At 40.4% G+C, this 20,292-nt stretch overlaps 1 protein-coding gene across 1 annotated transcript in view; it reads left to right on the plus strand.

Annotated features, from left to right (window-relative positions):
* PTPRM (protein tyrosine phosphatase, receptor type, M) overlaps positions 1-20,292 on the plus strand; it is a 465,580-nt gene that overhangs the window by 341,376 nt on the left and 103,912 nt on the right. Inside the window, exon 17 of the mRNA XM_014540254.1 lies at positions 2,208-2,395. Coding sequence (XP_014395740.1) covers positions 2,208-2,395 — 188 coding nt within the window. The remainder of the gene's footprint in view (positions 1-2,207; positions 2,396-20,292) is intronic.

Below are 20,292 nucleotides of genomic sequence, written 5' to 3' on the forward strand. Positions count from 1 at the left end.
ATTGCACAAGGAACGTCCTATTTCCTCTTTGAGATCTAAATGCTGGATAAAAGTACTCTTTTCTTAGATGGTCTCAGTAGTGTTTAAATGCTTTAGGACACATCCACACTGGTAATGAGGCCGAGATGTCACAGTGCCGTGGGAGATGATGCATACAATGGTAACAGTGGTTTTAACCACATGGTTAAAACTTGCAAGAATGCCCAGCCCTGGATCACAGCGCTGCTTGGTCACCAGCGTATCCACTTAAGAGGCCCAGATGATTAATTTAGGGGAAGTTTAGAAGGTCAGTCCACAATGGAGGGCATTTAATTATGTTCATCCCAAAAGGTGCAAAAGTGAGGGAACGAGAGAGGCACAGGCGGGGAACTAATTAATGTTCCATTTATTTTAGTATAAAGAAGAAACTTTCTACTGGGGTAGCTAAAGCTCAGCGGATTCAGTACTTCCGTAGCAATCCTGTATCCCACTTTATGAGCTTGGCAGTTGCCAGCAAGCAAACCTGACTTGAAAATTTCTCGGTTTATTTGTGACAGTTCTAATAAAATGAGAACAGGAATTTCTAAATTTCAAAGTAATTCCAAATGAAAAAAAAAATCATAAAATCAACTTACCACCCTTTTTATTTTGTCTTTGTGTCTTTAGCCACCTTGTAGTGATCCAGGTGCCATTTCAGCAACAGCGACATAGCTACACACTTGTGTACCACCTTTCATACCATGCATCCCCAGGTGCTTTGCAATGCAGATAGAAGTGAGGTTTCAAAACCAGGCCCAGCTAATCAAGCGCCCTTGAGCTAAATTTCCTTTGGACCTGAACTTCTCAGTTTAAAAAACAAACCCCATAGCTGAATTCCCTATTGATAAACAATCTGGTAATTTAAAAAAAAATGAACAAATTTAATTATTTATACCTGAAATAGATTCTTATTTATTATCCTCATTTTAAGTGACTTTGCATTATATTTTGATGAGACACATTCTCAATTATAAAACAGCTAAAGGGATTCAGCATTATTATGAGTTAACCTGTAGAATTTGAAACTCTTAATCTAATAGCACTTTCCTACATAAGACATTTTTAATAGCTACAATTTCTGCAGTTCATTCATCTAATTTACTAGTAGTCTTCCATCAAAACACAGACTCTTTAGGCTTATTTGACCAAATTTTCACATTAATTTTGTAGTACAATTTGGTTGACCTGTTTCAGAAATTCAAATAAGAAGCCTTAGTCGTTACTTGGTTCTTGGGGGATGAGAAGCAATTGTGATACTTCTTTAACTCCTTTTTGAATAGAGTACATAAACACCTCCATCCTTACGAGAGGGGAGACTTGAGGCTTTGCCCTCTGACCACCTCTGTATAGAAAACTTAACTGTCAAATTAAAGCACAAAATAAAAACTACCTGTAATTATTCACACAGTATTATTGCTTATGCCCTGTTTCCTTTTTCTCCTCTTTTCTCCTGATATGTATCTTCTTAAAAGTGCCAATAAATGGTAAGTTCTCCCATTCGCCCCATGGAGAAGGTGTGGAGGGAATGGGGGTGTGTTTCTCATCTGTAGACCCTGACGAAGCCAGCTGGCTCTGCTGCGTGTCGGCCTGCATGTTAGCTCCTGTAGAACATTCCATGTGTGATGTGCTGGTTCACAGTATTTTGTCAAGCTTTCTGATCCTGGAGCATGCAAAGTGACTCATCACTTCCCTTTCCTTTTCCGCTTTTCTTTGATTTCGTGTATCAAGTCCATTCTCATTGCTAGCTTTATAAGCCACACCATTTTGTGCTCTTTTATTTTGCTCACAGAACATTTGTACAGAGTTCATTTTCTTCATCATATAAGTTAGATAACTAATCTTCAGAAGAAATCCAAGACTGGTTTAATACCAAGCCTTGATGAAGTTTCAGACTTGAAACTTCTATAAACTTAGCACCCAGAGGCTAAAGGGTTCTTACCAACCAGCTTTGTAAAAGAAATAGATCGTTTGGACTGCTTTGTAAAAAGCAAGATTTCTGCCTCATTCCTATCAGTATTGCCAATCCCATTTAAATTTCTAAACATTTAACTTTTCTTTTTTGCTAAGCCATTGTAGGGGTTATTGCAGCTATAGGTTGAGGGGATGTCAGCACCACTTCTTAGCATTTTCAGTGACTTTGACATAGCCTGCTAGTTTACCCTCACTCTCTCCTTACCTTCTTCTCCTAGATGAAACCCACACGATGGCCAGTGACACCAGCAGCTTGGTGCAGTCGCACACGTACAAGAAGCGCGAGGCGGCCGAAGTGCCCTACCAGACGGGGCAGCTGCACCCCGCCATCCGGGTAGCAGACCTGCTCCAACACATCACGCAGATGAAGTGCGCCGAGGGCTATGGCTTCAAGGAGGAATACGAGGTGAGCATGAGCTCAGCACCAGGGCCCCTCTCAGCCTTCCTGGGCATCACGCCAGGCACTGTGCTCCCAGCTCACTCAGTCAGCCAGCAGGCCCCATGAGGGCTGCCGGAAAGAGCCCAGGTATTCCAGCCATGGCTCCATTTCCATCTGGCGGGGAGATGTATTACTAGGAAGCTAGCGTACATTCAATGGAAAAAGGAGGGCCACTTCACCTTTTCCCTCATTCTGCATAAATGCAATGAAAACAGAGGCCCACCAGGCTCTCTTCCTCATTCTTGATCACTTTGTTGGCTTTTCCTGTAATTAAATATGATGTTAAATCCTGATAATTTTGTATAGTTATCTCAGGAAGAAACTACCCACTTAAAACAATTATAGACAACCAGCCGTGCCATGTGGTGGAGATTAGAGGGACTGGCTAGTGTCATCGTTGTAACGGCTGTGATTGTCCGGCCAGCCCAGGAGCACGTCGCTGACCCAGGATCTAGTGTGACAGCGTCAGGGCATTTCCAGGAGTGGCAACATTCTCTGACCCTGTGTAAAATGTAGGGCTCATCTCTTTCACGGCCTCTGTCATTGACCGGTTCTTTTGGAAAGTCATTCAAGAACTAAAAAGAATGAATTGATTTGAAGAAGTCTGATTCAAAGAAGCCCATGCTACTTGAGTGTCCAAGTCGGGGGAGTAGGTTTCTCTTTTTACCTTGTTAAAATTAGGTCACAGTCACTGGTGAAGAAAAGGTAGCGCGCTTATAGTAAAAATAGGGTTCGCCCTAGCCAGTTTGGCTCAGTGGATAGAGCATCAGCCCGCAGACTGAAGGGTCCCAGGTTTGATTTTCCTCAAGGGCATATACCTCGGTTGCAGGCTTGATCCCTGGCCCTGGTCAGGGCATGCGGGAGGCAACCAACCAATGTATCTCACATCGATGTTTCTCTCTCTGTGTCTCTCCCTCTCCCTTCCACTCTCTAAAATAGAAAAACAAAAATAGAATTATATAGTTATGTGTTTTTTTAATCTTAGAATGTGTTTCTGGTGCCGTATTGACCTGACTAGCTCACAATTGGAGAACATTTTGTCTGGAATGAGAGTATTTTTAAATCAGTTCCTTCCATCTACATTTCCTACAAGTTTCAAACTGCTTCGTCTCCTCTTAGGGAGCACTTGATACTTCATGTTCTGTTCCAGGTGCCGTGTTGTCTTAGGTTTAGCTCCATTTCCAAGCTTACTGGCCAGGCTCCTTAAAGCAGTGAGAGCCATACCACTGCAATGGCTGATCTTCTTTTGAGTCTAGGTCTTCAGTCCAACGCAGACAAATAAACACACTTTGTCTGCTGACATGTGCATCCTTGTATGTTACCAGTGGACCTGTGTTCAGGGACAACAAAGCCAAGGAAATGAACTCAAAACAAGCCCCAAGGGTTTGATTTCAGTCCAGGAAATATTTTCAGATGAAGTACTGCATTTAGCAACCCTGGAATTCTTATTTAGTGGTTATTTTAGTTTTACCTTTAGTGATTTATAATTCAGTGAAATTGACTGCCTTTGCATATTTCCTCATGCACTTTTAGAAGCTAGCTTAGGAATTAATAGGATTAAGAGTAAGACTCCAAAAGCATTAATATCTTATGAAAGACAAAATTAGGTTATTGAGAAAATATAAGCCTAATGAATAGAAGTGATGTCTGCGTTCTGAATGCAAATATTACTCAAATGTTTATTAAAGATATTAATGTCAAAGAGATTAGTTATAGGCTCAAATAACAATTCATAAAGTAACCTGATAATTTTTCATGGACTATTTAAAAATACCTACGTTGGCACTTCCTATAACACATTATAGGTGATATATATTTGAAAGTGTGCAAAAACGTATTTTCTATTCAGAGATCCTGCAGAAATATGGCTTGCAAGTGCAAACAATTATACTCATTTTAAGCATATTATAATTCATGATTCACTGAGTGGTTATACTTTGAAATAAAATGATTTATTAATTAATTACATTTTAAATACTCTTTCTCATTCTAGCTAGTCAGTGGATCAGAAAGGACTGCTTAAAAGTAATATGGACAAGTATACCAAATCATCACATTATAGATCTTAAACTTACATAATGTTATATATCAATTATACCTCCATAAAGCTGTGGACCGAAGTAAATGCTTAAACACCAAAACCATTATAAAACAAAGAAAAAGAAAGAAGGAAAAAAGAACATATACTAGAGAGGAAAGCAGAAACAAATAAGAAGGTGCTATTGAGAGAAATATGAAATGGAAAATTCTGTTAAGAATAAGCCTAGCACTGAGTGATTTTCAGATGATTAAATACCCCTCCCGGGGGTCAGGGGAGGACAAGGTGCTAATGTTGGCAGGAGGACCCTGGTAGGACAGAGGAGATGGGACGTGAGGAGGGATGCTGGTGGGTGGGGAAACCTGTGCAGTGGCTGCAGGGAGACGGACGCCTGCTAAGTTGTGTCTCACCTCAAGCATGGAATCCTACCTTTGCCATCCTTGCCTGCATGTGTCACTGAATCACATGCCCAGGTCTTTTCTATAGGCACGGCCAGGCTGATGGGAATTAAAGGAGCTGCCCAGGCTGTATTTACTGTGCTCTACATTCTCTAATCTTAGGGAATATTTATTCTAGTATGAATCTAGAAGCCCTCAGGCTATTACTTTTTACGTTTATTTGGCTTTAGAACTCTAATCAAAGGTACCTCTTTGAATGGTGCTGTGAAGTGTGTATCTTCCCTTTAACATGTCCCAGGAGTCAGGAGTGTTGTGCAGCCTGGCGTAGTGTGAATCCCTCAGGGCAAATACTGAGAGGCCATGGTGTGGGCATGGGCTCTGGCTCCAGACTGCCTGCCTATATGGCAACTCAACTCTGTTGCCTAATACTAGCTGTGTTACCTTGAGCAAGTTGTCTAACCTCTCTGGGCCTCAGTTTCCTCATCTGTAAAATGAAGTAACTATGGTATCAACCTCATAAGGTTGTATGAGGATTAACCCACTTAATGCATCATGAATGCTAGAACAGTATCTGACATTCAGTTGAAGTCTTAGCTAGGAAAAGAGGAGAATACTAATACAGGGTGGGACAAAAGCAGATTTACAAATGTTCATCTGGAAAACAGTACATTAATAAATAAGAACACAAGAATAAACTGTTTTTGCATATTTACAACTGTAAACCTACTTTTGCCCTACCCTATATAAGATTCAAAAGCAGAAGTTCACACGGTGTCCTTTATGGGGAAACGGTGACACACTGCGGTTCAGTACATCTGTCATCTCTTGTGTTCAGCACTCTGAGGATACAGTGAGCCAGTCACTTTATGGAAAGGGCTCAGTACATTTTTGCTTTAGCTATAGGGCAGCTGTTCTCAACCTGTGGGTCACGACCCTTTGGGGGTTGAACGACCCTTTCACAGGGGTCGCCTAAGACCATCGGAAAACACATATATAATTAGATATTGTTTTTGTGATTAATCACTATGCTTTAATTATGTTCAATTTGTAACAATGAAAATACATCCTGCATATCAGATATTTACATTACGATTCATAACAGTAGCAAAATTACAGTTATGAAGTAGCAACGAAAATAATTTTATGGTTGGGGTCACCACAACATGAGGAACTGTATTAAAGGGTCACGGCATTAGGAAGGTTGAGAACCACTGCTATAGGGCTAGGTAATTTCCCTACTATTTATCATATATCATCAAAAGCTCCCATTAAAAAGTAACTTACATAGTAGGTAGGTTTGATTATGTGAATAAAGTTTGAGAACTGAGGAAATAAGTATTTTTAAATCTATGCTATCACCTTTAATTGCTAAAATAGTATTTTCATATCTGTTAGGAAAGTCCCAAGGAATGGTGTAACTGGAGACCACTGAATACTCTTCTCAGAAAAAAAGGTTCTACTGGTGTTTGTGGCAAGGCAGGGTTTAGGAGAAAGTTTAATTTAATAAATTGCACTTAATTTACCAGAGAACACTGAACAGGCGGTGCGAATCTGACACTGCACCCTGCCCTCCGGAAACTCACTCTGCAGGAGAAAGCAGCCACATAGCAAATGCAGTGGGTTAAACCTCACAAGAGAGACTTGCAGTGGTGCTTTTAAGGCCACTGGGGACATCTGAGCCAGTCTGGGGTGCAGCACTGAGTTAGGATGACCTTTTCCTTAAAGGATGAGTGGGAGTTGGCCAGGAGAAGGTGAAAGAGGGCAGCTTTCAGGTAGACACAACATAGAACAGGGTGCACTGGGAAACTGGCCTGAATCCTAGGAGGGTCTGGCGGTGTGGGTAGTCAGGGCTCTAATCATGAAGGGCCCATGTGTCCTACTAGAGAGCTTGGACTTGGACATCATTCTGGAAGCATGGGAAAAGAAGAAAGACACAGATAACATGAGTTTCATTCCTGTACTTGGATGAAGATCTATTTAGTGCAAACAGCTTAATTGTTAAACATTATCTGTACAAGGCACACAGGAATTGATCGAAAGATAATAATCAACACCCAAGAAAGAAAAGGGAGAGGAAAATGTATCATGGAGAAAGTATAATATGAACTCCATCGCTCTGCCCCTGTTCAGAAATGCTATGGCATGCTTGGCTTGGACACTTGTTGAAGTAATGAATTACTTCAGTACTGGAGCATACATGGGGATAAATGTCAAGGGAGTCCCCAGTTGCTACTGTGACTCAGCGTAATCATCCAGTTGGTCTTCCTGGTTTTCTTCAATCCATGTACATTGGGAAAACCTGCCATCTAGATTGTAAATAGTTTTGAAACAGTGACTTTTTCTCTGTTGACAGTGATTCAACCAATTCGTCTTTATCTTTTCCAAGACAGAAATGTCTGAAAATTGGCCTAAACACGGGAAGGATTTATTACTGTTCAAGTAGACAACAGAAGTGTGTCCAAACAAAAGGGAAAACATGTGGTGGGGATGAGACGGCGCGGAGCTCAGTGCAAATTTTGTATTTGATTTTGTTCTAACAAGATCGTCGTATGGCATGTCTCACTAGGGAAATGCAATAATTTGATTCAAAAGAAACTCAGACATGAATCACAGTAGAAAAGTAAACAGGTTGAATTGAACAGAAAATGGCATATTGTCTGTGGAGAGTGGATGGGGATCTCTGGAGAAAGACAGAGGGGAAAGGGCAAGTTTATTTGCTTTGCTATGAAAGAGGAGCGGGTTCTTTTTCCCAACAAGTAGAGTGGTGTGTGCTAACCCCTTGGGAAAATCTGTGGGTTTTCAAAAAATGAAAAATGGAGGTGGCTGCACTGAAGGGAAACCGTGAGGACTGAGCTGTCCTGCACCTACAGACTTCTGGGCCTGTATGACCTGGAGGGAAAGAGGGTGGTTGGCCAGGATGCAGCAGCTATACCCTGCACCCACAAGGCGGTCCTAGACATGGTGACCTGTGCCCACCACTGCTCTCTGCTCCTGCAGCGTTTGAGCTGCAGTGCCCCACATGCCATAGTAGTGAGACAGGAGTGGTCCCCCCTTCCCGGTGGCCCTACAGGGCTGGAAGGTGAGATTCGCCCCATCTCTAGTCCCCAAAAGGCCTTTGGTCCTCGGTTTTGTCTTGTTTTTAACTCATTCTCTATCTCTGGGGATCCAAGCGGAAAGAGACTAACCTTCAGTATGAAAACAGTCATGTGATTCTGAAAGAGTACATTTTTCTCTCGTTGTAAAATTAAGAGAAAGGAAGGACAGCAATTTAATTAAAACTGCTCCTAGATAGGGCAACCTGAAAAACACAAATGGCACTACATCCATACCTATGATACAATTTAATGTATAAGTTAGGCACATTAAGAGATTCACAATAGTAGCTAATAATAAAATAGAACAATTATAACAATATACTATAACAGAAGTTATATGAATGGCTCTGGGGCCATTATTAAGTAAAATTAGGGTTACTTGAACACAAGCACTGAGATAGCACATAGTCAGTATGATAACTAAGGGCCACTAAGTGACCAATGAGCCTGAAGCATATACAGCGGAGACACTGGACAAAGGGATGGATGACTCATGTCCTGGGTGGGATGGAGTGGGAATGCACTTGATTTCATCACACTATGTAGAATGACATTCAATTTAAAACTTATGAATTGTTTTTTCTGTCATTTTCCCTTTAATATTTTTGGACCATGGTTAACCACAGGTAACAAACTGTGGAAAGTGAAACCACAGGTAAGGGAATACTATGTATTTGACAAAGTTGTGACAAGTTAAGAAGGACTTATCGTTAAAACATCTCACTTGCCCTGCAAAATCTGTTTTATATTTACTTGCCTCCCAGGCAAGCCAAAGAAACCTTCAACAAAATCCTGAAAACCACCCCGTCTCTGTGGAGGTTTCGGTTATGATCACCCGTTCAGATGCCCTTAGACGGGGCAGGCCCTTGGCTGGGAGGACAGGCCCGTCTCAGATGGGCTGACAACAGACCCAGAGGAGAGGAGCCAGGTGCCTAGTTGCTCCCCTGTGGGAAGTTACTGGCAGAGGGAGAGTGGCATGTACCTTTGGAAAAATTTTAAGAGCAGAGCACATCAGCCCCTTTGTTGAGTTTTGAAAACGGAGACAGGGCAGGTGGAATAATAGGTACTGTGTGCTACTCAGCTGATAGAACCATGGCCTGACACAGCTGGTTCCGTGCGTCCGCGCAGTCCGGGGTGGAGGCACCCGCTTCGCTCACCTCCAGCCCACACACTCTTCAGATGTGCTTTTCAGTTCCTATTTCATATTCTCAGGCACCAGCTGAGTCAATCAATTGCCACAATCAGTGCAGGTTATTTTCTATCCCACAGGAAACAAAACAAACAAAACCATTGAAAGCTAAGGACGGGGAGTGGGGAGCGTTGGCAAGCACTGTAAACGCATTAAGAATCACACAGCTGCGCCTCCAGTGGCTGCGGCAGCCAAGTGAGTTTTGATGTGTTTTTTCCTATAATTATGATGGTGATGCAGAACCAGGCCCATAACAAAATGACAAAAATGTCTATCTGAATTTTGAGGTTGCTTCAAGCTCTTTAGGGCAAGTCAAGTGTATGTGATTATGCTCACTTTCTTGTAGATAAACGTTTCTGCATGTTTTTAAATAGTACAATAGGGTGGATTGTACCATGAATACCTGGTGTATTTATTTTCTAAACTACAATTATGAAAGTGTCTTGTTTTATTTGTTGCCCGCTCCATTTTGTCATGGTAGCTTTCAGGACCTCTTAGGTGTAAGTTGATTGTTTTAAACACACTTTCCTCTGGCCTGTGCCTCTGATAATATCATGTGTAAGCTCAAACTTCAGAAAATTTTATTAAAAATTGTTATTTCCTATGACTCTCCATCCTCCCTCTGATGATAGTTCATGATGGTAGACATTTTCTAGTTTGTTTGAGGCACTTCTAGTCAGCTGTCTGGCTTTTATTTTGAAGCTGGGTATTAGAATGTTTTTCCGCCCTGGGGAGTTAAGCGCTTTTCCCACTTGTTAACATGCTTTCAGTGTCAGATGCCATTGGCCACAGGACCCGCCCAGAAGGGACTGTAAATGCGCCTAGCACCTGCTGACCTCACGAATATGTGGTACCACTCAGATGGTATCACCTCCCACTGACTTGGTCTAGCGAGTTCCGTCACTGCCCCTCCCTCTCCTTCACCTCCATCAGCAGGTCACAAGTCCTGACTGCTTTCTCTCCCCACAGTTTTTAGTTCCATCCCTTCCTCTCAGTTCCCATTCCCTGGCCCTCATCTCTGGCCTGCACCATGGTAACTTATTTCTTGACATTCAGTTTCCCTCTTCAAACCTGTCCTCCACTCTGCTACCAATTTTCTTCGTAAAACATAGACGTTTTATCACGTTTGACTAAGGCTCAAATAGCTGCCATGAGTCCTTTCCAGAAATAAAGACTCCGGTGCATGGCATGCTCAGCCCCCCATGACGTGACCTCGGCCTGTATCCCGGGCTTTCATTTTAATCACAGCTACTTTCCACCAGGTGCCTTATGGTCTGGCTCTTCTGAGTGACTTGCCATCTCACACTCCTAACACCTTCTTGTCTCTGAGCTGAGCTTCGGGTTGTAGCTCTGCCTAGGGTGACTTCTTGCTCCTTTTGCACTCACCAAGTCCTTTCAGACCCAACTCATATATCACCTCCTCTTGATGCTTCCCCTGACCTCCCAACCAGGGACAACCATTCCCTTCACAGTCTCATGACTCTGTGTTTGAATAACATAGCAGGCAGCACATCAATTGATAATGCAGTGAACATTATATTCATTGATAATGCAGTGGGCAATGTATTTATATTACAGTAGGCAGTATATTAACTAATATACAGTAAGATATAAATTGATTTATTGATTGATTCAATAGATATTTGACAAATACTGTTAAGTTACTTTATATTTGCTGAATTGATTTCTATGTGTTTGAACACATATACTCCTAGAAATAGAAATGAAATTAAAAATAGATAAAACTATTAAAAGCATATGCTCAGATGATACAAATCATCACATAGGATCAAATTAGTTAGTGGCATTTAACCAGGAAAAAAAACTGTGCTGACAAACTTGAACCTTATCAATATTGATCGTTTGAAAATAGCATACATGCCCGGCTGTCATGACTCAGTGGTTGAGCGTCGATCTCTGAACCAGGAGGTTCACAGTTCTATACCCTGTTGGGGTACATGCCCGGGTTGCGGGCTTGCTCCCCACTATGGGGCGTGCAGGAGGCAGCCGATCAATGATTCTCTGTCATCATTGATGTTTCTATCTCTCTCTCCCTCTCCCTTCCTCTCTGAAATCAACAAAAATATATTTTAAAAATAGCAAGCATGGACATGGTTCTCTGATTATTTTACCCATTGGATGCCAACCATATGTTTAAACATTTTAGGATAAATATTTGTAATCCATGTTTGTTTTAAATTTCTTATGTAACCACTAATAAAAGTAATAATAAATCATCTAGGTGAAACTCCAGTGCATTTCATAACATGACTATTCCAAGAGAGAAATTGTATATCTTCATACACAGTTTCAAAGCTCATAAGGTGATTTGTGTTATCATGGACGTATTTTAGTGGGAACAAGGTGTTGAGGAGTAGACTTTTCATGCTCTTGCTTGCCTTCTAGAATTTTGATGATGATGTCAGTGGTACCTATCTTTGTCTAACATCTAATGTGTCAGCATTGTACAAAGATACACACACACACACACACACACACACACACACACACACACACACAATAACCTCAAGGCTATTACATTATTATCATACCCATTGTACAGATGAGGAAATTACTCAAAATATAGGTAACTCGCCCAGCCATCCTGCTATGGTGTGGTAGAATTTATTCCATAATCTATTGACTCTAAAGTTCATGTTCTCTCCAGTACTTGTTTATATCCACATGCAACACCACAGGGATATAAACCTATGGAAATTAACCTTGTGGCTTTTTATTTGACTTGTGGCTCTATTGCAAGAGTGTTATTTTTCCTCTGTGTGGTTTTGTTTGCTTTGAAGTGTTCTGTCCTTTGGCAGAAGACCCATCCAGCCCTGGGGGCCCCGTTGACAGTGCCAACTCTGGTGTTTTAACATCTCCGCAGCAGCAGATGCTGCCCATTAACCTCGCTCAGTCCCAGCTCTGAAAGCGAGGTCACTCCAGCATTGCTCCTCTCCTGCTCGAGTTTTTCATTGTCGAGAGTTGCAGGAAAATCATTCTGTGGATATCCTCCAGCCTGGTTCATCAAAACCCACCAGGAGCTAAAATCAAGCTACAGGTCTTGAGAGCATGGATTCTATATGCCACCTCCCTGGATTATTACTGCCAATCAACCCAGTACAGGGAGGAAGGGAGAAGGGAGGGAGAAAAATGAATGTGTAAATTTGAGTTATGTGTGAAAGCCAGGGTTTTCTAAAAGATCCTCTTTGGAAGATGTTGACTCTTTATTCAGTGAGATCATGCAACATGATGGTGACTGTTATGCTACCTGCATCTCTGTTATATGTGATAACAGGATATTCTCTGTTAATTGGATCACGTTAACTGGATTCCTAATCTCCAGGCAGAACCAAGATAATACTTTTAATAATGATACAAAAAAATAGCCAGTTGAAAATTTAGTTATTTTTTTCAAACAATAGTGTTGTGTAGTAGAAAGGACAATAGATTAATCAGAAGACTTGTATCCCATGTCTCAGACCTGTCATGTCGCTGAAGAATCTCTGCTGAGACCCTAACACTGGACCCTTGACCAAATCACTGTCAGCCGTGAAGGCCAAGTGCTCACTCAGTGTCTCTGATAGCAGTGGTGCCGCTACCTCAGTGGGGCTGCCACCTCAGTGGGGCCAGACTTCCTGTTTGGTTGACACATTTCCATGGATGGGATGTTTTCCAGTGGGTGGCGGCCATCGCCTAGGATCCGCGGGCTGTTCTCTGGCTTTTCCTCTTGCAGTTTTGAGTTGATTCAGCTTTTCTCAATGAGGTGGTTTCTATTCTGAAAATGCCCTTTTTATCTTTTCCTCCTCTCTCTTCCCCCATTCCCTTTCCCGTTCTCACTTCTAACCCCCACCCCATCTCCAAACACTGGGAACTCTTGAGTTGAGAGGATATGGTAATGATATTAATACATATTTGTATCAAGCCCTCAAGTGTCTGAAATGTGTTTATGATCATAGTTGCATTGCATCTCTAATCCCCACTATCCCAGTTTTTAAGAATCATGAATAATAAGAAATATATGGACTAAATGTTTCAAACTAATTTATTTCATATTTTATATTACATAAATTGTCACATGTATTATTAAGACCAAAATAATATTCAATCAGAACCCATATTCTTTTGGACCTGTCATATCACTGAAAAGAAAGATAATGTGCTGACTTTTTCTATTTCTTCTATTGCATCTTCTGAAATAAAAGTAGTTTTGTATCCATGATGGAATTCATCCATATTATTCAATAACTTATAAATTTAAAAAAAAAAAACTTCATTCCCTTTATATTCTATTGTTTCCCATTAGGGATTCATGGAAAACCTTTTTATCTGTTTACTTCAGGGAAACTATACAAGAGATACTGAATAATTATAATGCATTCAGTGTTAATTATAAAAATACAACATATGTTTTTATATGTATTGTATTTATGTGCTTTAGGTAATTATGCATTTGAGTTCCTTGCCAATTTTATGGCCAAAATATTTTACTTGGCTGATTACTAAGTATACTTTAAGCTTACTACTTGAAACATGAAGAGAATATGCTATAAATTCAATTAACATAATTTATCTGCCTAAAGAGAGAGCTTGCTTTTATTTTTTTCTCTATCCTTTTAAATATATATTTTTATTAATTTCAGAGAGGAAGGGAGAAGGAGAAAGAGATGGAAACATCAATGATGAGAGAGAATCATTGATCAGTTGCCTCCTGCTCGCCCCACACTGGGGATCGAGCCCACAACCCAGGCATGTGCCCTGACCAGGAATGGAACTATGACCTCCTGGTTCATAGGTCAATGCTTAATCACTGAGCCACACCAGCCAGGCTTTTTCTCTATTTTAATAATGAGAAACAGTCGTAAGGGTAGAGGGTAACAAAATATGTTTTTTAAGGTTTGCAAGTCCTGATTTATTGTTGTTTTCCTTTAAAAGCAATACAATTTTTGAAAGAATTTTGAAAATTTTAAGCAAACTATAAAGAAAAAGACGATAAAAATCACCCATAAACCTGTTGTCAGTTTTCAGTAAATTTCCATCCAATATTTTAATGCCTTGGAATGTTAATATAAATAGTTCTATATCTTGTTTTCCCATTTAATATTATATCACAGGTGTTTCTTATGTCTTTGCCGTGAACATTGCTACGAATAATTCTTTGGATTTACCTTCATTATTTTCTATGGATGGATTTCAAGAGGGGGAATTAATGGTTCAAAATGTATCAAGTGTTTAAGGTTCTTTATGCATATTGACAACTTGCTTTCTGGAAAGGTACCAATTCATATTCACCATCAGCGCTCTTGATGAGAATGCTTAACACTGGCACCAAAAGCAGCATTAATTATTTTTTAGTCTTTGCCAGTTTCATAGGTGAAAAAAAAGTATCTCATCATTGTTCCATTTGAAACTAGACACGTCTTCATATGTTTACCAGCCATGGGAAATTTTTCTTTTCTGAATTGTTCATGTGCTTTGCCTCTTATTTATTTTTTACGAGGGTATTGATGTCTCTGATGGGCTTGTATGGCCTCTTCTGTAGGCCTACCTTGCTCTTCTTTAGAAATGTGTTGGCTGTCCTTAGGCTTTGTGCTGCCATGATTTTTAAAAATCCTTGTACATGGAAAGTGTGGACATCCTAGTCAGTCAGCTTCATGAAAAACTGTGTACTTTTGTTCGGAATTTCATCGGATCCATTTATAAAACTTGGGAGAATTACTTCTGGGTAACATTGGATCTTCCTATTCGTTTATGGTTTCTGCTTCCATTTATTTGGTTCTTCTTTTATATTTTTCAATAAAGTTTCAAAATGTTCTCTATAAAACCTTGTACATCTTTTAGTTATGTGTACTTTTTTGATATGGTGATAGTATATTTTAACGTTACATTTTCTTTTTATTGCAAGAATGTAGAGTACATATACACACACATTCGCTCTTGCCTTTTACATATTGCTCCTTTGTCCAGAACCATTTTTTCAGCAATCTTTATCACAATCATTTATCTGTAGATTTTTCTGGTGTTTGCTATGGAGAAACCATGTTTTCAGCCTGGTTGTCATATAGTTCCAGTGGTTGCAGGCTTATAACAATGGTGGCCATGCTTTCCTTGCAACGTGGACCTCTCCTACCCTTTGCTGTTAAGACTGATGACAGTTGTCACACTAGGCCACCATCCTCCCATTATCGGAGACGCTTTCTGCAGTAGCCAGTTATTGCATGTCTCTAACCCAGTAACAGACTGCTTACCTCTGTCTTTGCCCTCCAGTTTTGCTCTTTGCGTTTCCACATAGGATGTACACGTGAAATGGAATGAACATTCCTATCTACTTTGCCTTTGCTGCACGGATCTCTCTGGTCTTGATCATTGGTGTGAGTCCCTTGAGAGTTTGATTTTCCTCTCTGGTTCCCTTTGCTGCACGGATCTCTCTAGTCTTGATCATTCCCTTGGTGTGAGTCCCTTGAGAGTTTGATTTTCCTCTCTGAATTATAATTGTTTTAAAAAATGGAATTCTGTGTTCCCGTGCTCATTTACCTCTTCTTTCATGCTTCCCTGGGCTCATCAGTCATCTTCCTCTGTCTCATCACTGCCCCGAAGCCTGGACTTCAGCTAGGCTCACGTATCACCCATTGCAGCTCCCTTTTCTTCTGTTCTTTCCACTGATGAGCCTTTGGATCTTTGTCTAAAAGCTCTGATTTTTAAATAAGATTTTCGCAGTGGAAACATCTTCTCCAGCGTGGGTGGTTGGGGGGTATCAGTAGGTACAGTGGTAATAGTTAATATAGAAATGGGTCTTTGATAAGTAGTACTTGCTATTCAAGGCTGCCTGTATTCAGAAACAATGCTACTTATACTGTAAGTCTGATGGACAGAAAGGAGAAAATGGAGCTGGGAGAACAGTTTAAAACTGATGGAAAAGCACTTTGCTGAGAAGCCTCTGTTTGCCCATTTTCCTCTGCCCTTTCGAAATTCCTCTGAATGTGAATTCTGTCAGCAGGCAGTCCTGTAATGTTTCCCGTTTAGTCCTCAGCACTTCTACAGCGGTGGCAGCTGACCCGCTCCCAGTGTGCTCGAAACCTTGTCACTACACTCGGTCATCGGGTGGCACTGGCGGATGGAGCTGGCTGGCATGACTCATTGTTATGCTGCTCCGTGCTTTATTGGTGGGGAGTAAATCGCTCATGGAGACTTCAGTGGTTGATGCTTTGTTTAGGGTCTCGATGTCCAATTTCCTTCTCCAACTTTTTGTTTATAGCTTGGCACAGATCTCATTAATATTATTGACCCCTTCACCATTTTAAGGAGCATTGGGTAGATTGCAGAACATGGGATTTGATCTATTTTGCCCTAACTGAAAATTTTCATTTATGTTTTTTAGTTCTAGCCATGATTACTGCATTGGTCAGATAACTTTAATGCTTTTTTTTAATGCCAATATGTGACATCAGTGTTCCCATAAAACAAATAAATGATTCTTCATAATTGCTTTTCTGATGCTTTTCCCATGTGACTCTTTCCAATAGCTTTCCCTCCAAAATTGTCAGAGTAGTGGCTGTCATGATTCTTGTGAACTGACAATTATGTCAAAACAATTTAATCAGTGCTTGAGCTGTGCTGGCATTGCTCATGGAAGACTATTTTTCAGAATGACATCCCTGTAAGCATTTGTTAAATAATTAGACCGCTAAACACTTTTCCCACAAGGACCCTCAGAAGTACTATTGGACGTTTCTAGCCATAGGGACAAAGCCTGTTCACCACTGTAAGTGCCAGAACCCCCTCTTCAGGAAAGACATTCTTCAGTGAAGGTGAGTGAGAATCAGAGTTATCTGTCCTTAGGAACAGTCCTGCATTGTCATTGTCAAAAGCTCGCATACATAATTATTCAAGGAAGAGCTCCCTGGGATGTTGATTGACATCAGATGCCATTCCAACATCGCATGTTGAAGGATCACTGGTGGGATCTCCCTTAATTTACGGGACGTATGTGATTATCCTTCAGCCCATAGTCATTGTGGAAAACATGTTTCTTCTGCAACCTGACACTGGTAGGTGCTGTCAGAGAGGGACTGCATAAAAAATTAGCACAAGATTTTAAAATTGTGATTAAATGGATAATAAAAATCAAAGAATCCTCTTTCAAATATATCCATTTGATTTATGAGAGGCTAATAATGAAAAAGTAAAAGCTTCACTGGTTCCAAGTGACTGTCTTGTGTTCAGACCTTTGCAGGAAAGCAAATACAAGAGCAGATAAGTAAAGGAGTTGTTCTGTTGTTCAGGTGAGATGAATTCAGGCAGAAAGTCTTAAAATCTCAAGACATTTGAAAAGAGGCCCCTGTTACTTCTGTTCAGCCCCTTTATCACCTAAGTCTCTCATTCAGTCAAGTTTGCGATGGTGGTTACTAAACACAAGTCATAACCATTAAAAAAGGGACATTTCCTTGTGCTGCTTGACATGAGGACATACTATGGATGCCCCTTCTGATGTGCCTCTTAAGACCTCCAAGTCCTTTAGAAAAGGGGGTTAAGGTCTGCGTCATAGGATTGTTGTGGGAGTGATATTCTGTGTGTGTGCATCTATGTCTATGCATAGATGACGATGATGATAGATAGATAGATAGATAGATAGATAGATGATAGATAGATTTTTCACCGTGTTGCAGAACTGAGCTGTCTATTCTTGGATCACTGCCAGAAACATCAAGACAAAAATTTCTGATCCAATCAGTTGTTATACCACCCCCAGGCTTTGCTTTTATGCGTCACATTGAAATCTTACTCACTCCCCTGTGTTAAGAAACACATAGTGTCTAAAGCGCTGGGTGATTATGACCCTCCTCCCCATTGGTGAGTTTCATCTCACCTCCCTTTGTGGCCCCTTCTTCTGTCATAAAAACTCACTCAGATCAAATCATCTCCTCCCCTTCCCTCATTTCCAACCTCTGTCTTTGTGGCAGGCACCGCTTGCCTCTGCTGGGAGCCCATCTGTGTCTCCCTCTCCATTTCCAGGTTTTTTGGTTGGTTCTTCAAGGACCAGGTCAAGTCCTGTCTCCATGAAGCCTTCCCCTATTCACCCATCAAACCCTCACTGATTTCTCCTTTCTTCAGACCTTCACAGCCCCTGAGAAGCCATGCTTCTTGCTTTAGCCTCTGTGTACTGTTTGCTGACTGTTTCCTGCGTGTTACAACTAAATTGTATCTTCTCCAAGGGGAAGGCCTTTTATTCTCTGTTGTGGTCTCTGCAGTGTCCAGCACTAAGCTTAGAACCTAGTAGGCATGGTGGTTGTCTGTTTTGGGCAAGATACTCGTTACAGGATTATCTTATGTCAGCACAAGCCAGTGATGCTAAAGTTCAACAACCAATTATAATTTCATGGTTTTGAAAATTATTAGAGCCAGTGGTGGGCCTCTTCATGGAGGTAGTAAGAACAATCAATATTTTTATCAAAATAGCCACTGATAGCGGTTGAGCATCAGTCCTGGGCCAGGCACTGGGCTAATCACTTCCATGCATTATCTCATTTCCGTCTTGCCACACACCCCATTATAGACATGAGGAAACCAAAGCTTAGAGAGTTTAATCTCTTCCCGAAATCAGGAAGTTTATGTGGGGTGCTGGAGTTTGAACCCATGACATCTGACTCCAGGGCCCATGCCACCTTCTGAGTTTAAAGAGGAAGTGGGTTCTTTCCCATCATTACCCCATACTTTGAGTCCGTGAAAGCTAAAGGAGTGGAAAAGATGAGATGATGGGAAAAGGGATTCCATGTATATCAGATACCCAGAAAGCTTAACAACTATCTCCTAACTGTAAATGACAGATCACAATTTTCCAAAACAATAAGAATTATGAGAAATGTTGGAAATTAAGTTTATTGACAGCATGATTATATGGTTTTAATGTGAGAACTTTAATCTTATAAACTGACCTTGTTTTATGTGTACAATTTTCACTTTATTTGGAAGTGATTTGTTCCTGTTAGCACTGAGGAGGTGTGGTGGAAGAAGGCTAAGGAGAGCAAAGTATATTTGTCCTTTTACATTGGCACCAATGGAATGCCATATTGCACTTAAAAATTGGAATTTTTTTTGCAATAAATATAGAATATGTGATCAAGTAAAGGACCAGTGAAAAAGAGACAAATTATTTGTCAGTGTTCAATATGTAGAAATAAACATATTTCAAAAAGTCAATCTCCTAGCCCTGGCCGGGTGACTGGGTTGGAACAATGTGCAGTATACCGAAAGGTCATGGGTTTAAGTGCCAGTCAGGGCACATACCTAGGTTATAGGTTCAATCCCTGGTTAGGGTGCATAAGGGAGGCAACCAATCGATATTTTTCTCTCTAAAAATTAATTTAAAAAATAACACATTCTCAGGTGAGGAATTTTTTTAGAAGTCAATCTCCCAATTATACAAACTTTCAGAATCTAACTAATTAAAATCCTCAGGGCAAAGACAAAACTTTTAAAAGCTTGTTTTATATGTGTGTGTTTGTGTGTATATGGTTCTTTGTGTGTTTAAAGTTCTCTTGGTATGGTGAGCTGGACAGTATTCCACTGATTATCATAGGTATGTTACTAGAAGAGCTACACATTTTCAATTTTTTCTGTTTCTAGCACAATAGGTGCTGTTAAAGACTTCAGGTAATAATGATTTAAATGTAAAAGCCAATATGTTTTGTGTGCCTGTAACTTCATGTAAGTAGGAAGAAAATAGGATAGAAAAAAAAGAAAACTATGGGAAACATGAGCATTTCTGCACAGTAGGATTTTGGTTTCTTAATATATAATATTTTATTTTGGTATTCTGAATGGGTGGCCTACAGTGTTTCTTTAGCTCTTCTTTTGGCCAACCCCCTATATCTGCTTCTTAGTACATAACCTATACAAAATCTAATAAACTACCTAAATCAATCTATAATGGATCTAATGAAGAAGAAAAGCCTATCATCTTTGTAAAGATAATATTGATATAGCAGCCAGAGTTTCCTAAAAAAATTTTATTTGAGGAGAAATGCAAAAAGAAAAAGTGTCCGCTATCTCCTGGTTTGAAGTTTCGTTATACTTTGCGGTGGCTAATTTAACTTGAGTGCACAGTTTTAATGAAAGAGGTTGTAGGATAAAAAGGTAGAGCTGAAATA

The sequence above is a fragment of the Myotis brandtii genome, unplaced genomic scaffold (genome assembly GCF_000412655.1).
Source record: "Myotis brandtii unplaced genomic scaffold, ASM41265v1 scaffold240, whole genome shotgun sequence".
Lineage (NCBI taxonomy): Eukaryota > Metazoa > Chordata > Mammalia > Chiroptera > Vespertilionidae > Myotis > Myotis brandtii.